The sequence below is a fragment of the Falco biarmicus genome, chromosome 11, assembly GCF_023638135.1.
Source record: "Falco biarmicus isolate bFalBia1 chromosome 11, bFalBia1.pri, whole genome shotgun sequence".
NCBI classification, from domain to species: Eukaryota; Metazoa; Chordata; class Aves; order Falconiformes; family Falconidae; genus Falco; species Falco biarmicus.
The window spans coordinates 37,948,776-37,968,404 of record NC_079298.1 but is presented as its reverse complement, the minus strand read 5'-3'; the positions used below and the strand labels follow the sequence as shown (position 1 = coordinate 37,968,404).

General features: G+C 36.4%; 1 protein-coding gene across 3 annotated transcripts in view; it reads right to left on the bottom strand.

Moving 5' to 3' along the window:
• The window catches only part of CAMSAP2 (calmodulin regulated spectrin associated protein family member 2), a 90,975-nt gene that overhangs the window by 36,827 nt on the left and 34,519 nt on the right, over nucleotides 1–19,629 (bottom strand). For 2 of the 3 annotated variants that reach the window (XM_056355924.1, XM_056355925.1), the window contains exons 3-5: nucleotides 8,058–8,219; nucleotides 6,712–6,795; nucleotides 176–208 (exon numbers count right to left, since the gene is read on the bottom strand). In XM_056355924.1, coding sequence (XP_056211899.1) covers nucleotides 176–208; nucleotides 6,712–6,795; nucleotides 8,058–8,219 — 279 coding nt within the window. The remainder of the gene's footprint in view (nucleotides 1–175; nucleotides 209–6,711; nucleotides 6,796–8,057; nucleotides 8,220–19,629) is intronic. The other variant, XM_056355927.1, reaches the window with a different exon arrangement.

Here is a 19,629-nt window from a genome sequence, read left to right as displayed (position 1 = left end):
GATTACCTTGCAAAATAAGCTTCTGTATTAGGCGCACCGTTGCAGAGGCAGAGCAAGCTCTTATAAAATTATCTTGTACAGATAAATGAAATGAATGATTAGACCAGCATGACATGGACAAAGCCATTCTCAAAATAAGCTACTTGATCAAAGTGAAGCAGTTGGGCAAACTTACAGGAACCAGTTTCCAAAACCATTTGGTAGGAGACTTCAGAGGAAGCAGTAGGAAAAAAGAATAAAAGCAAAAAGCAAAGAAAAAAAAGGAACAATTTATCAGATTTCATAAATTACTTTTACAAAGCCATTTACTTTAACATTCTCAGTTTTGTATAACAGTGAATTTTAATTTAATGTTAAGCATTAGTGCACTGTAACCTCTGCGTATTGAACTAATTAGCAGAAATAACACTGGAGAAATATGTCTGCGGTCTTTGTAAATCAACATGATTTTCCCACATGAACAGATAAGATTGTCAGATCAATGCAGTTTTACTTAATGCTTTCACACATCTAATTATACCCTACATATGCAATCCGACTGAAGAATTAATTTGAGATTTGAAGTCTTGATACCTCAAGTATCAAAATGAACTCCAGCAGCACATATGGGGCAGCAGGGAAGCTAAAGCAATGAAAAAAAGGTATAAACACACTGTAGTCAAGCACAACAATTGCAGTGAAGTTTGCATTAGTTACTTCAAGCCAAACAGTTATGTTTACAACATTCAACAATATTTTTAAACAATCATATGACAGATTTCAGAACAACAAGAGGTGCAGGCAGCTACATTTTGCAATGACAAATCACATAAGCATCAGCTGCATGATGTGCAGTGACCTGAAATGTACATGGAGTTTTGGTTACTGGCAGAGAAATTACCAGTACTGATACATACAATTCTAAACTCATATGTGATCAAAAAATACAATGTCAAATTACAAAGAAAAAATTTTACAAATGCAAAATTTGACCTAGAAGCTTAACCCCTAAGTACAGTCAGTGAATTTTTTCTCTAACTCTATACATCAGTCTGGTATAATACTTCTATTAAGACAAAAAACATTGTGTAGTAGTATTATAAATACAGAAATTTTCACCACTATTGATTTCATTGTAGAAATTAAAAAAAAGTAATATTCAAACCAATTACCAAAGTGCAGGATTATTTATTTATTTTTTTTATGAAGAGAAGTATTTTCTGGAAATGGTGAAAAAGTAGTTTTAAAATTATTATGGAAAACACTGCTATGGAAGCTTACTAATTTATGTAGTTGTTAAAATACTGCACTTCAATAAAACCCTTACAATAATTGTAGTAATGAAATAAAGCTTTTATTTATGTAAAAAGGCTATTGTACATGAAAGGGCACGCATTAGTAACATGACTATTCTCAACATTCTTCACCATTTAAGTGGACTGTTACAATGGAGAATTCAAAAGCCACTTAAAAGAAACAATGAGATGCATGTTCATGTGTGGCTCTAGACATTACAGTCACACCCAATTAAAGCACTTTCTATAAGATTCAGTTTCTCTTCATCTCACTGAAATATAGTCAATGTATGGAAAAGTACATGAATTTGAAAACAAATGATCTTACTTTTCAACTTGGGCTGCCTACCATTCTACTTACTGTTGATAGGAACATTCTTCTCTGATTTATGAAGCTGAAGTGTATTTCAGATTTGGACTCAAAAAGTCCATCACTATGTATTTAATGATAGGCTGAATAAATATTCTTTGGAAAAAAGCACACGTTTGTTTCAATTCCAAAGACTAGCTCTCTGTAACAGTACAAACTGAACTCAAAACTAGCAATTCAATAAGTATTTTCATTTGTCCATTTGGCTGAAACTATGGTTGAGACAGCTATGAATATGCCTCAAGAGGCTGAAAGACTGAAGATAATCAAGTTTAAATTCAAGCATACTGTAAGATTTATAAATATACACTTTGTAAAGGCACTTACAAGAAAAAAAAGAGAAAAAAATCTAAAATTACTTGGACAACAAAATGGGAATTCAAAGGCTGTTGAACTGGCACTTCATATCAACAGGAATAGCTTTTTTTCCCATGAAACGTATTAAAAATCAGTCACTATAAAACAAACTGAACAGAGAATCCTCAGTGACTTCTTCCAATGTTTAAAAAAAAACCCCACTACCAACAACAAAAAAACCCCAAACCACAACACCTCACACAACCAAAAAACCCAAAAGAACAAAACAGTCCCTCAGGTTGTGGACCCACCATTTTACAAGAAGATTGTTTAATCCCCCCCTAACAAAAAGTTTTAAAAATTACTGTGATAAAATTAACACAGTATAAATTCATCCTATGGTACCAAAAAATGGTAGTTATGCCTTTCATGAAATATTTCTTTCTGCTGTCTTCCTTCCACTATCATTTGTGTTCATGCAGCTGTGCATTAATTGGATCAAGAAGCTGACCCTGCTGCATGCCGTTCTTCTTGACAGGTTAGCTTTTGCTAGCAGTGTGGATCTATGACACATTAAATTGAAAGTGGAACTATGTCGTTAGTGTTTTACCTTCACGCAAAAAGTTGCACTGTTTAAACTGATATTCCAAAAATGTTTAAAGAATTCAGGTCTTTGGATGAATACTCCTACATTTGTTTCTCTCATAGGATTTGCCATGGTGTGGCTTAAATATGTTAAGACTGACTCAGCCTAAATCACAAAAGCAGACAGAAAAAAATAAAAAGTTTTTGAGAAAGCTTCAACTACCTGGAAAATTAGTAGTTCAACCAGTGCAACCGTACATTCACTACGTATTATTCAATGGAAGCCTGAAAACCAAAGCTATTCACTACAGAATTGAAATCCTAATTCTGAAAGAAGATGCAGAGACTCTACCAGAAAAAGATGAGGTTACCACAAATCACCGGCTGATCAAGATCCACAGAGGACTACCTGGAACTAAAAATCATAGATACTCCTTCCTCTCTTATCTTCCACAGGAAGCTAGCAGCAGATGATAGCGAAGGAAAACAAAAACAATCTCATAATCTGTTAATACTGGTTTTATCTGTCCAGAAATAGAAAACAGGTATATTTTATCAGTTGTCTCATTTATTAATCTGTGTATATGACACTTACAATTTTTAGAAATGTAGAGATTTACTCTTTATTGCAGAAAGGTTCACTGTAGATCTAGAACAGTAAGGTACTAATTTAGCAGGCTTGAGGATTATGCTGAAATTATTTTTTACAACTGATAAATTTATCATGGTAAGAAATTATTGAATAATTAAAAAGTCTATTCACTAGCTTTGCTGCTTTGTGGCCAGAAATTAAACCCAACGAAAAGCTGCCCCCCTAATGACGGGAATGATCTACTCTTCCCATGTTTGGCCATCTCTCTAAATCAGTAGAAGGGGAATTCTTAATTTAAATTTAGCCCAGGTTCAAAACCTGACCACACCTTAGGAACTCTGAAATTTAAATTTCCAAAGGTGTTTGGCTACAGCAGAAGGGAGATCGCAAAGTTTCTTAGAATTTAGAATGGAATGATCACCATTTGAACAGCTAACTAAATTACAAAACAGAGGCCCAACCTGAAAAGGATGGTGGAAGACAGAAAAGACACACAATGGAACATACTGGTTCCCCTTCATGCTAAGTTTTAAAATACAAATAGAAGCAGCAGTCAGGATTTTAAAAATATCAAAGAAAGAGAACAGAACAATTGAATTCAGATACTGAAATTTAAGCTACAACTGTAATATGAGCGTAGAAAATGCTATACCTAGTAAGTATACAGAAGTAATTTTTCCATCAAAATGCAAAACCATGTAATAATACTGAAGGCAGAAATCAATCCCCTCTCCGTCATTTTTTAATTCTACTGATACTAACAACTAAACCTAGGCATAGCATGAAATGGGGGTGGGGGGAAAGAAAAATCACACTAATTAGTATTAGGATAAAAAATTTTTTATATATATATATATATCTCTATATATATATATCTATCAACAATACCCAAGCCTGCTATATGAATTTAGCTACAGTTATTTCACAGCTTTGCTGAGATATGCGAGATAGGGTCAATGCCATAAAGTAACAGGATGTGTCACTGGTTCTGTGCTGTAAAACCAGGAATACACGGACTGATGCAATATGGAGACAGATAATCAGGGTAAAACACCTGGGTTTTATCTGGGAATAAATACTAGGAGATGCTTGACAGAAGCCACATCATAATTTCACAGAATCTACTGTTAAAACTGACCAAACTGATTTCATACAATTGATCCATCCAATGGACCTGCATTATAGTTTTCTTCGGAAAGCTAGCATTCAGTATGACCCATAGTTAAGATGTACAGGTTTTAGTTAAGGTGCTTAATGTGTTTCTAAATCTCAGATGCTTCCATGTGTGCAATCACCATTAGCTTTAGCAAAACTAAGTGGAAATTTGGGAAATTCTGTGAGGCATAGGCCAAAAAGATTGTCTGAAATTTCAGAGTAGTAAATTAGAATAGATCAGTGTTTCTCAAAGAAAACCTGGAGTTAAATAACTGAAATGAGTTGAAAATATGTTGCTGCCCTCCCTGCATGCAAAAGAAAGTTCAGCAATTAAAATTCTTTAAATACTTCAAAATAGAGTTGACTAAGTATTTCGTGTTCTAGACTTTTCTTGAAGCAGATTCCATTTCATCATTGTATTTGCTGAAAATTTAATGCACAAATGATGTTTGACTCATTATCCAAGCAGTTTTATCCTCATTTTCTCATGTAATTCAATGTGAAGGACTGCCAACTTCCTAATAGCTTTTTTTTTTCAACTATGACCCGCAATAAATTTACTGTCAGAAGAGACATCTAGGTGTCAACTGGCGCCTGAGGTTTTGCCCATGCTGAGATTTTGGCTAATAAAGCTGTGCTAATACAACCCTCTAGCATGGAATACCTTATTTGACAATGTAATTTATACAGCTGAATCCCATGCTAAGGCAAATAGCATAACATATACCCAGGATAATAGTAACAAAAATTCAGTGTGTAGAAGAGGAGACCTTAATGACAATTTTTTCCATGATATGGCAACTGTAGCATGATTTTGCTTTTTTGCAAATGCATTTGTACATTGGTCAACAGAACGGGGCTCTGATTGTGTTATAGCTTCACAATTCATATGAAGAACACCACAAATGTATATACCATTTTTGCATGTGTTTTATTCCACTGGGTTCATTTATGGCCTCAGTTCGACTACACAAGTCTATCAACAGTCGACTCAAGAATGCTGACACTAAAGAGAAATTATAAACTAAAATTTTTATCTTGCTATTCCTAAGATAAAATGGAAACTATAATATAAGTGTAAAATAAACATTACTGAATTTTCACAAATACAGATAATTTTATGGCATTGCTCTGATAGTAATGTTCTCTTTGATATATCTTTGTTTACTATATTATGAGTCTCATGCACTCTGGATTTTAAAAATTATTCTCATCTTTAAAAGTGACCTGAAAAACACACACAACTTCCTGCTACTATTTTCAGGAAAAAGAACAATCACTAGAGGACAGAGGCTCATAGGTTACCTCCCTGCCCCCCATTGACTTTTCTTTTATCTAATTTTTAGAAATGAACTTGTCAAGGATATCTTATTCTCCAGATTTCTATGCTATTATCGCTATTGAACACAGATTAAATTTTCCGTATCGGGATATATGCATATTGTAAAAAAATACCATTCTCTTTTGCTGAGTCACATGCTTACTAGTTAGCCTTCATCATTCCTTATATTCAAAAACAAACCACAAGTGCAAGGACGTTGATTGCATTCATGCATTTTGAAGCTGAACTTCTAATCTAGTCAAGTAATCCACGACTCCTTCAGTGCAGCATTGAAAAGGAGATCGCTGCTTAAGTGAAAACAGAGCAGGAGGGGAACCAGGATTACAGCCTTGCAGTAGCTAGGAAGTCTGCTCTGCATTCACGCGCAGGGATAATACCAAAGGGTGTTCAAACTGATTACCAATTCTGCAATAATAATTGTATCACAGTAGGATAAGCGATCTCATTCTGAAGCAAGCAATTTTACATACTCTGGAACTGTACACTACACTTCTGTGTTTTGATGTGTATAATGCTACTTAATTAACCGAGCTCCACAAACAAAGGGAAAAAAATCCTGTTAGGAAAGGGAATCAAACATAATCTGGTTTTATTGCATATATAATGAAACCTGTAATCAACCAGTATTTTGGAACATAGCCAAAGTAATGCTTCCCATGATGCCACATACAGATTTCTCTTTTGAGATGCATGCAGTTCACAAGGGAAAAACATTAAAAGTAATGAATAAAAATATGGTGGTCTCCTTCATATCACATCTGACTACAGTTTTAATTAATGTAAAAGTATGTATTAATCTAAATAAATTCTTAGGACTAACATAACAGATGCTATCCTGCTATCAAAGATTTATTTGTCAAAAAGGACAACTGGGAATAAAAAGTGCAGCTCTATTAGTGTTACAGTTAAACGGGTATCTTCATGGAAATGATAAAACTAACAACATGATGGAATACTGAAAAGTTTGCTTTCTTTAACAAGCAGTTAGAAAGTTCAATGCCTGCAAATATATATTTATGTATATGTACTATATGCAGTACTTTTTTTATAGATAAAATATTTTAAACAAGAATATACATTTAACTTCTACACCTACCTTTTGACCTCCTGCGGATTCTGCACTGTGATGCTCTTTCAATTTTTGTTCCTGTTCCATTATGTCTTTCAAATGTTCATTTACCTAGAGACATAACAGTTCATTCAGTGGTCTGTTCTAAGAAACAAGTCATATAATTTGTGTTTTCAAAAGGTCTATATGTCACTAACACCAAGTTAACTGAAAAGACTAAACAAGTATTTCAGACTGTAGCCCTGAGGCCAAACCAGCAAATGTCAGTTTCAGATGCAGTCTGGGGTGTCCTGGTTTCAGCTGGGATAGAGTTAATTTTTGTCTTAGTAGCTGGCACAATGCTGTGTTTTGAATTTAGTGTGAGAATAAGGATAACACACTGATATTTTAGTTGTTGCTGAGTAGTGCTTACTCTAAACCAAGGACTTTTCATGTTTCCCATGCTCTGCCGTTGAGCAGATGCACAAGAAGCCAGGAGGACGAAGAGCCAGGACGGCTGACCTGAACTTGCCAAAGGGACATTCCATACCATAGGATGTCATGCTTAGTACATAAACTGAGTGGAGTTGGCCAGGAGCTGCTGATCACTGTCGGGGGACAGGCTGGGCATTGGTCAGCAGGTGATGAGCAAATGTGTGGTGCATCACTTGCTGTTTTCTTTCCCTTGGGTTTTATTCTTCTCTCTCTTTCCTTTTCATTACAATTATTATTAGTAATAAATCTTATTTCAGTTATGACATTATCATCTCAACCTATGAGTTTTGCCTTTTTTCCGCAATTCTCCTCCCCATTCTGCTGTGGGGGCGAGGGGAGCAGGCGAGTGGCTGTGTGGCACTTAGTTGCCAGCCACAGTTAAACCATGACGTGGAGTCACTAGCTGTTAGCTTTACATTGTACAAACTAACTTGCCCCTTATTATGCTCGATTGCATTTGATTAACAGCCTATCCTTGGTACTTGATTTGATTATGCAGTGAAGGTAGACCACTTCAAGCAAAATGTCTTTAAATACAAAAGAATACACTGGTTTTAAGTCATGATAAATTACACAATGAGACGACAGTGCTTAAAGAGCCAAAAAGAGACCCTCAAGCAGCTGTCATGACATCCCAGTGTGTCAGTGACTGCTAAGATGTCCTATGTAATGTATATTATAGTATTTTATTTAGACTTCCCATTTATTTGGCTCACATAACATGTTTTAACTTGTTTCTGCAAACTTTGCTTTTTATCATCCATATACAGCAGATGAAGAAACAGTCTGTATCACACAGTCTTGATATACCTACATACATACAGCTTCTACCCACCTACCTCTAATCAAATCATATAGACTACAAAGAAAATCATAGCTTGCTTTTCCAGTACTCGTACCTTGTTTATCCAGTACATAATAGCATCCTCAATGTCATAAGGTACATCTGTAGCTTGGAAGAAGGATGAATACTGCTGTGTGCATGCAATCACTTTCTCAACGCTGACCATCTCTACAGTGTATGCCATCATAAGAGTATCGATCATGGCCAAGTGAGCACTCTACAAAGAGAAGGAGCAATACCTAATCAGTTTGCAAATCATAAGATCACTGTCTTATGTATCATTTCTGAACACAGCTGCACACATGCAAAGAACAAAACTATAACTGCTAGAAGTTTTTGTCTGGTTGTCAGTTTTTGAATGGAAGACAAATGTTTGTACACATGTAACATGCTTAAGAACACAATACAAAGCACAGGGACGTTAATTAAAAAATTCTTATTACAAATTAACTTCTGTGACAAAATTAACACCAAAAATTAAGAACTGGAAATGGAAAGAATAAGCAATTTTAATGATTCAAACATTACCTCACTTCTAACAGAGCTAAACAGATCTCTTAAATTTGTCACGCTAGCGAAAACAAAACTCCATCTGATCAATGGTATTTGTACTGGAAATAAAAACTGAGGCTGGCTGGTAAACAACCTTCATCATCAAGAAAATGCTGCATTAATACATGGAAGTTTATTATTTTTACAGTCATAATCCAGGAAGAAGACACAGTTACACTAATCAAGAAAAAACCCAACATGATAGAAAATATTTTTCTTCTAGTAAACTGATTATGTTATGCAGACGCAGCTATATATGCACAACTAGATTTAAAATAAGCATGCATTGATAAATAAATTAAAGCCTCTGTTAAAAGAGGAGGCATGTTCCTCCTGTTGTTATGTATTGAAAGACAATGGTTATTTCACAGTCTGTAATAATTAAAAAACAAACAACCTCCCCAATAAACAACAACAACAAAAAAAGAGGATGACTATCAGTATTACCATTAGATTCTTGCAACTGAATAAGAAAACGATGGCACTTTGTAGCAGTGCCTACAGCTAAACAGATCTGTTTCTGCTTCATGATAAGAACAGCCTCAGCATTCTAAGCATTAAGCAATATTTCCCATGAATCAGAACAATTTCCAGACACAGTTGTTTTTTTAAAAAAACTTTGCCTTTAAAAACAGCTCATGATGTAAAGATCCCAAACACTTGTTAACACCATGACTTCAATTCTATAAAAAAAATATTCATATAAAATCTCACAAGGTAGCTCTAACAGCCATGGCAACAGCAATGAACAACATGAGTCACACAGCAATCATTACAGTTAAGGTAGTACATGCACATCATTTATCCCAGAACACCAAGCAAGGAAAAGATGAACAGATCCAGACTTTGTGCTGCCCTTACTGTTTGTATCACCAACAAAGTTGAAGGTGCCGCCCCTAGAAGCCAGGAGTAGCATGTACTCATATTTTAATGCAGTTAAGTTGCTTTGTTTGACAAAAAAGGCAAACTGTACTACTGAACCCACACAGAAAACTGTTCTTGACAGCGAACCTTCCTGGGACAAGCTTATTCTCTTCAGACCTGGGATATGAGAGTCCCTCATCTGCCACACACTCCATCCATGCTCCTAGCACAAGCAGTGCAGCTAGGGTGGGAATCAGCGCCTCCTCACTCCTGTCTCCATCGATTGCCTTACTCAGAATAAACTCTTTTCACCATATTCATCTTCCTTATGATTTTTTTTTACTGACCTTTAGTAGACAACTACTGATACAAGCTCTTAGGAAGGAAAGAGCTTGCCACCCAAAGTACTTAAGGAAAAGATGGAGAGTATTGCCCATGACCAGCCTCCTGAGGAACTTGCACTCCAGTGTGAAACAAAGCAATTATATACATAGATACAAGTGTCATTCCTTTGTTGACCCAGCAATGCAGTGCAGAGAAGGAGTTCGGATGGAGTATCACATTAACTACTAGTAAAGTCCCAACACCTTGTGAGGGATTGCAGAGCCTGGGTCAACCAAATAAATCCATGCAGCTTTGCAGAAGTTTCCAGCTCAGATTGCAGAATGCTGGTTTAGCAACTGGAAAAGGGAAAAAAGGAAGACCTGGATTGTATCTAACATCCAGGGGTCATTGCTCTAATGGTCTTTCCTTGTTGCCTTTGTCGCATAGTATGAATGGCACCTGGATTAAAACCTTGTGCCATCTGCAGAACCTCTCCAGAAAGCGGAGATACTAAAATAGCAAGGAAACACTGGATTTGCTTTTCAAGATGAGGTAGTGTACAAAATGCACGTAGCCAGACATAAGGAGCAGCCTCATCTGGACTGCTACTGCTAGAGGTGTGCTGGAAGTCATCTGTGCTGATGCAGCTCTCCTGGGGCTGCCTGGTGCACAGGAGGGTTGCTTCCACCCCCTGCCTGCAGGGTGGACACAGCCTTCCAGCTGAGGCCTGACAACCAAGGAAGCTCCAAGCAGTTTGGAAGCAGAATCTTCTTCCCCAGCTGTTGATCCACAGCTAGTTCGCTGGCTACTGTGCCTGTGCTCTGGGACTGGCCTGCCAGAAAAGCAAACACTGGCAACTCTCCCAGAGGGAATTTAGCAGCCTTCACCTCCTGTGCTGGATGATCAGCTGCTCTGCAAATCTTGATCATACCTATGAAGTGGACTGCTAATGCAGAGAAAGCCGTCAAAGTGTTGCTACAACTGCCAATATGGCTCCATAAATTATAAATACATTAAGAAAATTAAATTATTTACAACCAGCTAGCTGAGTCACATTTTCAATGTTTCTAGCAATTTATTAATGAACTGCAAACTACATAAGCAAACAGAGGGAACAATGACAGGGTTACCTTAGATAATACTCTGTACTATCAAAACCAAGTGTAATAAACTCTTATCCACACAGACTGGATCCATGTCACAAGTCTATTTCATGTAAGCTATCAAATACAAGCATCTTCAGAGTCCCAAAAATTACTCCAAATTGTTGTCTTTACAGATAGGCCACTCAAAAGGAGATTTTTAAAATATATTAAATAATAATAAAAAAGAAATTGAGTTAACTTGCACCTATTATGCTGAGAAACCAACTACAAAATTGCTATTTTTCCCAGTTAGCAATAATGAAACTTTATTTCATACATAACTTCTTTACTAATAAAAATATTTAGAGCTATTAAAATCTATGGATTTTTTCCCCCAGAAAATTGCAAGCAACCAAATACACATATAAGGTAACTTACACCTATAATAGTTGGGTAGGGGGTTTTTTGTTGTTGTTTTGGTTTTGGTTTGTTTACAAAAAACCCCAAACAAACAAAATACTCAAACCAGAGGTACAGAAAGAAAGAGAAAACTACTTAATTCCACATACAACTCTGCTGGTTTTCTTCCACTTACCTGGAAAGAGTCAGACAAACTGCATTCTTTTACATCTTTTAATTCACTATGCTCAACAAGAAAGACTACATTAAAAACTGCACTAAAAAAAAAAAATCAGTATCCTAGTGTTCCAAATACAGGGTTTATCAGCATAACTGCGGAAGTTCTCTAAAAGAACAATTTTTAAAAAGATCTACTGAGAGCAAATAAAGTTCCATATTTTTTTTTTTTAACATCTCTCTCTAAACAGTGTATTTTAGGTACAGCTAAAAAAGCAAGAGGGAGAGGTCACTTTTACTACTTGGATCTGCAGTTGTGACTGAATTATGATACAAAGAAGCAACCTTTCATATCTGAAGGGGAAACACAGACACCATTCGGAGCTGGCAGGAACTGGGATCAGCTGCTCAGTAACGTCTTTCTCTGGACAAGCCTGTAATACAATGCCTGAAGGAACTCCCCAGGAGCTGCTGATGTCTGGTGCCAAGACAGTACCTGAAATGCTGCTGTTTCCTCCAAGATGTCAATGTTCTGACATGCAGAATAAAAAAACCTAGGCAGGATTTCATGCTGCATACATAGCTCCCTTATCCAGAACTGCAGCAAGGCATATTTGAATAAGGATGTACTGTTTAAAAAAGAATATATAAATTTATAGAAATAATTTAAAAAAAACAGTAACATATTAAAGTACACAGCGTAGAACACAAAACCAATAGAGAAATATCTTTAAAAAAACCAAGATCAACAAAGCAGCAGTGAAAACCACAGAAAGTAATACACTGTTTTACCACAAAACTGTTATGCAGATTTAGTTTAAGCCAATTAAAAAATGAAAATCTTTTCATTCTTTGATCTTTTCACTACAATGGTGCAAAGTACCAAAGTCTCCCATGGACAATACAAAATGTAATCCACCCCCCTTCCCCCCCAATCTAAAACCAAAATGCTGGACTCTTAGAAGTATTTTATTTCTTAAGATACAAACATGGGTTTGTCTTTCTACAGCTATACCCTGCACGGAACACAGGTTTTAACTTACTCATCTTTACAGTCCCATGTAATTACTAGTTAGTTTCTGCCCTGTAATGTAGATTCCACAGCTTTATTTTCTACTGCTGAATAGCTCGGTAAGAAGCTTACTGAAATGTAGAAGAAAAATTATTCTGAGCATGGCTGCTAATGATTCCTCTCTCTGCTTAGTCTTTGACTATAGAGCTTCCTTCACCTCCCTTGAAGGACTGCAAACAACTTCATTAAAAAGTGTACTAAGCAAAAGGTATACATGACACTGTACACACAGATACTCATGGATAAATACCACATATTACAGACAGCTCAAATTATTACCTACTACTACAGATATATCTCATATTCCATTAAATGATGCTCAAAACATGAGTTGTCTTTTGACCTGCCCCTTTAGGAAAATCATAGACAAATCCATTTCCCACTGTAGTGCTTGAAGAAAGGGGCAGAAGGAAAACAGAATGTAATTGTTATCTTAATAATAAAATAAATAAATAAATAAACAAACAAATTACTCTTTCCTTAGGCCTTTTACCGAAAAAGTCCCATAATCTCACTATACTTCGGAGAAGAGATTTGATCTTTGACAGAATATAGCTTTTGTAAACAAGAATATGTATTTGTGTTCTTATTGAAGTTGGTTGTGCCTTCAGGAATTTTTTTGTGAGAATTTTGTGAAAGAATTTGGTCATATTTAAAAAAAAAAAAAAGTCTTCTCACTGTAGCTCTCAGTTGCACAGTAAAAATATTTCTAGCTAAATTCCCTAAAGATTTTGCCTACACTGGATCACGCACTTGAACAAAGACCAGAAGAGATCAGCTGTCTACAATTAGCTGGGAGAATACGTATCACCTTCCTACCTATAGTTATACATGTAACCATCCATATTTCTATCTTCTGAAAACAGAGCTTTTGGATCGAAATACTTCTCACAATACAGTAAAAAAACCAGTAACTTCAGCCAGTCACTTCGGTTAAAGTACAGATTAAATTCCACTGGCTTGATAAAACTTACTCTGAAGGTATTACATACAAGTAAGCACCAAGATTACAAATATGTTGAATGTTTGGTGTATTCTTAGAAATAATTGATCTGTTAATGGTAACTGTAAGTAAATTTCTTAAATTAAAACTGAAATTCCCATTAGTGTTCTGCCAGGGTACATACCAGTTCTTAAATTAATGTTACATTTACGTGTATGATTATCACCACAGATTGATTGTTATTAAGACAAAGCAAAGATACCAAAACAAGAATACAGTAACTAAGACAGAGATCATCCCCACAAGAACAGTCACTGAATTTATAACTGCTAGAAAGTATTGATCATATGGAATAACCATTGCAGGACACTTAGGGAGAAAAGACGGGTAAAAACAGAGTTGCTGACATACAGAGTAAAAGAAAGGAACAGCCCGCAAGTAAGGGATTAAACATACAAGACAACTGCAGCAGAAAAGGTGTGCCAAAAGCACTGAAGGATCTCCTTCCATACCATGCTAACCCACATCTCTCAATCTGGCTTTCTTGCAGATTCTGTGAACAATGCAGTTTGAGGAGGCTGAGTAGCTTTTACCCCCAGGCATCCTTTCCCAAACAGACTCTCCTGGATAATCTGAGTCTCCAATGACTCTGCTAGCATAGTGAGATACCATCCAAATTCCAAGTCTCAACTAAGAGTGGAAAATTGAATTCCTGCTCCGGGAAAGCACAGGCCAAGGCTCGATACTGCAGGAGATGAGAAAGGAATTAACAAGCAGAGCCAATAGGTGATAACTCGATTACAAACTTCAAAGCTATTGCTTCATTTCACCAACACTGATATAATAAAATGAGGGCAATTCTGATACTACAAAGGAAGTAACAGTTTTAAAAGATTTTGATCAACAAAATGAAGCAGTCTACAGTCAGTTCTACCCCATTTGATGATTTTTGCACCCAGTTCTTCTTTAGCCTCACACAGTACTTATGCTTAGCACAAGTCTAAAATAACCCCAGTTGTCTAGTTATTCTTGTCCTGCAATGGAATGATCATGTCAAATTACCTCCTCACTGCATTTTCGTGAAGAACAAGTGCTTCACTCTGATAAGATACTTGTTCAGCAAGAATGGGCATTACTGAGTCATGCTAAACAACATCATAACAGGTTCTGCAAGGTAGAGGGACCGGGTTTTAATTTCAATATTTATTATAACCTTCTGTACTTGATTAACTTTTAAAATTTAGTAATCAGTTATAGGAATACACATAAAACATCATTATTTGACTGATGATACACATCTGACATGGGAAATGTATTTAACTTCTAAAATTTTTTTTAAAGTACAGATACTTGCAGAGTTAAGCATTTTGATAGCACTTCTAAGTTCTTCTACCCCAAGCTTCCTCATTATGCTTGTTAGGGAACTTAATCTGATCTATTAACTCAATCCTAACTAAATACTTAACGGACATTCCCAGATTCTTTCTGCATCACACAATCAAGGGAGACCTTGCCCCACCCCAGGTCACTGTGAAACAAATTAACTGCACAACGTCCACTGGAATTGAGAACCAGCAAATGGTGCTCATCATCTTATTTTTATTTTGTCATATTTCATAGCCTCACACTACCTACTTCGATTTTTTTAAAAAATATACTTAACAATTACTCCAGAAGTTGCCTGTATCCTATTTACTGAAAGAATCAAGTGCCCAATGGTAAAACCCATGGTACCTTTATGCCAAGTACTCCATGTTTCAAAAGTACAACATTTGCACTTGGATAGGTTAAACTAAAATGAGAAATTAACATAGGATAACTGATAACAAAATAGTTATACACACTTAGATGAATAAACAGCACCAGCCTCAATTTTTGCAGAGTATTTTGATTTTGCTGCAGATAATTAAGGATTTTCCTAGAATACACTGTCAAATCTTGTCCAGATAAACCAGAATCAAGAAAACCCTTTAAAAAAAATATCATATTCTGTTTACATACATGCACTGTCTCCTTGCTCTTATGCTCTGGACATTTAAACCAAGAAACACCATCTGAATTTCTTCTGTCACAACATCTCCACCAATCTTTGAAGAATACAAGACTGAGAAAAAGAGAAACAGGGCTTCAGTTATAAGCCAACTATATCCTTATATGAATTAGTAGTTCCTTCTTCCTGACTCACTCATACCTGCATGGCAATGACATTAAAAGCAGTGGTTTAACTTCTATGACAGCTGAGTTAACACACCTCCAGAGGCAGTTACCACCAGGAAGCATCCAAGCCTGTTCACCTCAGGAATCTGCTGAAGGAACACAGCCTACAGGGGGCCTGGAGAACTACCCCTTCCTCACAGAGACACAGGAGCAAGGACAACACAAATTGGGTTGCTACAGAATTTGGGGTGAAGAGTTCATGTTTGGGTGATGCACTGTAAGTACTTAAGAGAGGTAGTTAGAAAGGTAGAGGTCCCAAAATTAAAATATATGTAGGGCTGCGGTCCTAATTCATGGTGTGGAGAAGGAAACAGCAGTGTTGTCCTCTCTAGTGCATGACTTAAGCCTGGCACTGTGCTACAGCATGCTGCAAGTCCCACCATTCAGAGATGCTGCTCAATATACTATCAGAGCAGACTAGTTTTGAAACTGCAACAGGCTTCTGGTTAATCCATTTCACAGTTAAATACTGATAGCTACATTTGAATGGCAGCTTTTGTTGCTAGGGTAACTGATACAACATGCTTTCTGACTAAACTGCATTTCTATTTTGCCTTTTTCTTAATATGAAACTACTTACTCTCACACTATCTCACAACCCTTATGAAGTTTAAAGCATTGAATGAATGCAGAAGATCCATATGGTAGAATTCATGCCATCAACTTGATGTTAGAACAGTGATTTATTAATATTTTGCCTTAAGAAATACAGAGGATGCAATTTTACATCATTCTGAGCATTTAAGACATCTCCTTCTACTGCCCAGTGGCCTTGGGTTCTGATAAACTAAGTTCTAATAATGAGCTCTTCTGCACATAGTACCAACAAGTGAGAAAAATGACGCTTTACAGTGATGAGTAGTACAATAAACTGGTTTGTTCAATTACTGGTTTTGACACAACAGAGATTAGAAGGTTGATTACTCATTGCAATTCAGGATGAGTCTCAGTTTGAGACAAAAGGTAAGAAGTTTCTCATTTTCTACAATTTGCTGGAACTCAAATAATACTTGAAAGAAAAACTCAGAAGCCTAGGAAAACATAGACCAATCCCCTTCCCAAAGCAGGTCCAACTAGTTCAGGTTTCTCGAGGACTTCTGCAGTCAAATTTTTAATATCAACAAGGATGGAGAATTTGGGCAACCACCTAACGTCTTCCATCATGTCAGTGTTACTGGTATCCTTCTCAGTACAAAACCCCAGCCTCATGGTAAATAAGAGTTGAGTCAGACTCTAGCCTTGCTTCAAACACTGAGCTCTCAGTATCACTGTATTTGTATATATATAAATTTTGTTTCTATTTTTTTAGTTTGTTTGGTTTTTTTAAGGTTAACACAGAACACTGCTTTCCTACAAGGAAAGAGACAAAGTTAGCTGTAGTTCCCTCATTTCTCAAACCAAAAAAAGGATCAAAGTAGAACCAAATTGTGGAAATCTCCAACTAAATTCCACGATTGTTGCTAAAACACCTGCAACTCTCCCAAAGCTCAGCTGAACACTGCAAGTTGCCATACTGTTCTGCCACAATATAAATCCAGAATAACTTCAGTAAAGGTGTGAAAAGATTCAGACTTCAATCCAGCATAATTCTGCCTGCCACATAAAACCTAAGTTGTTACAAGATGGTGTGAGAAATTGAAAACAAACAGGATAGTATCTTTCAAAAGGGAGAAACAAGTGAGCAGGGTCCTTATTATTTTCCTTCTGTTCTATGTATACTGTTACATGTCATTTTTTAATGTTTCCTTTACTGATATGGGGATATTGCTGCATATTGCACAGTACGGGGACTGCTTTCCGGGGTAAGATTTTAACTCCTACATTCTACTCAGTTTCCTCAGGAAATGTGCCTCCCAGCTGGAACTTGCATGAGACTTTTGCCAAAATACAATACTGGAAATACAGACTTAATTTACTCAGGGAAGGCATTTTAAGAACAACTTTTAATTATAAAAAAGATATTTGATTTGTTGTTGCAAAATTGCCCTTTGCTTTTGAGAGCTGACCATCATTCTTGGTCCAAATGTGTATTTTTAATGTGTGGTGGGGAAACATATCTTTTAGCATCTTAGGTAAAACAATAATATTTAGCGTTGAAGCCAATGTCTCTGACATGTAAACATCCAAGACCTAGGGACAACTTTCTTCTGTCACATCAAATATCACCGCATTTTTCTAAAGCTGCTGCTCAAGAACCTATGAAATGTTTCTGTGATTTTTGTTAAACTGCTGATGTACAAAAACCTTTTCTTAGGACAGAAACAGGAGAATCTTTCTTAGGCTCAGCCTTCTTCATTGATTTAGGAAAATTCTGGCTAAAGAAATCAAAACATTATGCTGATCATTTCTACATACTATCTTCAAAAAGAGGAAAACTAGCTTCAATTTTTATATGAAGACATAATACAAAGTCTTCCTGCATTTGCATATGAACAGCCTCCTGCTAATTTCCTTGCTACTTCTTTATTAATCACAAAAAGGGCAGAGAACTAAGGTCATCAAGCTCATTACTGCAATGGCAATTACATTACGAATAGGAGCTATTTGACCTTTTCCTCAAAGGTTTATAGGAATATCACATTTATAGACCATATAAGCACAGTAAGATATGAGAGGGAAATTGACCTCGTCAAACATTTTCTTCTAAAGTGATAGCCAAGGTCAAAAGAAATTTCCCAGTCTCCTACTTAAACTCTATCAGCAGTGTTAAAGAAATGAAAACAGACACAGAAAATTATACTGATCACAAGAAACTTGTTTCTCTATGGCTGCTAACGTAGTAAAACCGTTAGTGACAAGCTGCTAACAGCATTACTAAGACAGCTGACCAACATGTTTTCATCTACTTAAAGGATTGCAACAGGCCAGCCACAACAGTGCCGCTACACAAGGACATGGTCTACAGTGATGTTGTAGCCAAAGTGGAAAAGGTACGTGATGCTTGTTTTGATAGATACATTCAAAAGCCTTTCCACTTGTTTAGATAATCTGGACTAAACACCATGCTTCAAGACAGATCTTGAACCTCTAAAGTAAAGCAGGTCACCTTCAGAGAAGGGCTCATACACACACAGACGCAGGCATAGAACAATTGTTTTAATGTAAACTTTATGATCTGTTTTTTTCATCTTCCCAACTAACTCTACTCATGTATGTAAAGCATACTGAAGAACGAGCAATCTGCGTGCCTTCACAGAGATCCTGCTGTACCAATAATTTTTTTAATACATTACTTGCACCCAGGGATGTCCACTTCATCCACTGCTACAGATTTTTGCAGAACATCTGGCTGTATCCCCCATGACTACAAGCTTCTGTTAAGCACAGGGCCATGCAGGCTATGTCTGCTTAAGTAACTGCTGGAGATCACCAGGAGCAGATTGCTGGGCAGAAGAGGATTGTGTTGAAGACAGGATACCTACAATACCCCCTTCTGTTGTCAACCATCACTCCACTTTGAAAATAAACTGGAATTTCAGCAGCGTACTAGTAAGGCAATGGATCGTCTTTCTATTAGCTCTTCAGAAAAGTTGGAATTTCAATGAAATAATAACTAAAGCTTTTCTTAAAAGTTACTTTGATAGAGACATGAAAAATAGTTAAGAGATATGATACCATCTTCAGGGAGTAAATCTTCTTTCCAAGAAAACTTTCTTCTTAAAAAGGAAAATGGTAATTAGCTTGTGGCCTACTCATAGAAAAGGCTAGAATGTTCTTCTCCAAAGAATGAAGATAGAACAGGACAGTGTTTTGCACTAGACACTACGTCTCAGTTAACTGGCAACCAAGGTAAAACGATGCCTGTTCTCATTCTTTACAAGCATCTGTTTGTAAACTGATACATTTTTATGGCATGAAAAAGAACTGGAAAAGTCTCCCTCCTCCACCTCCTTTTGGTAATGAAATAACTACCAGTTTGTAAGTCTATTTAAAGATTAAAACAGTGAAACACACCATCGCGTCCTCATGCCTTTTTGGTTCATAATGTTATTCC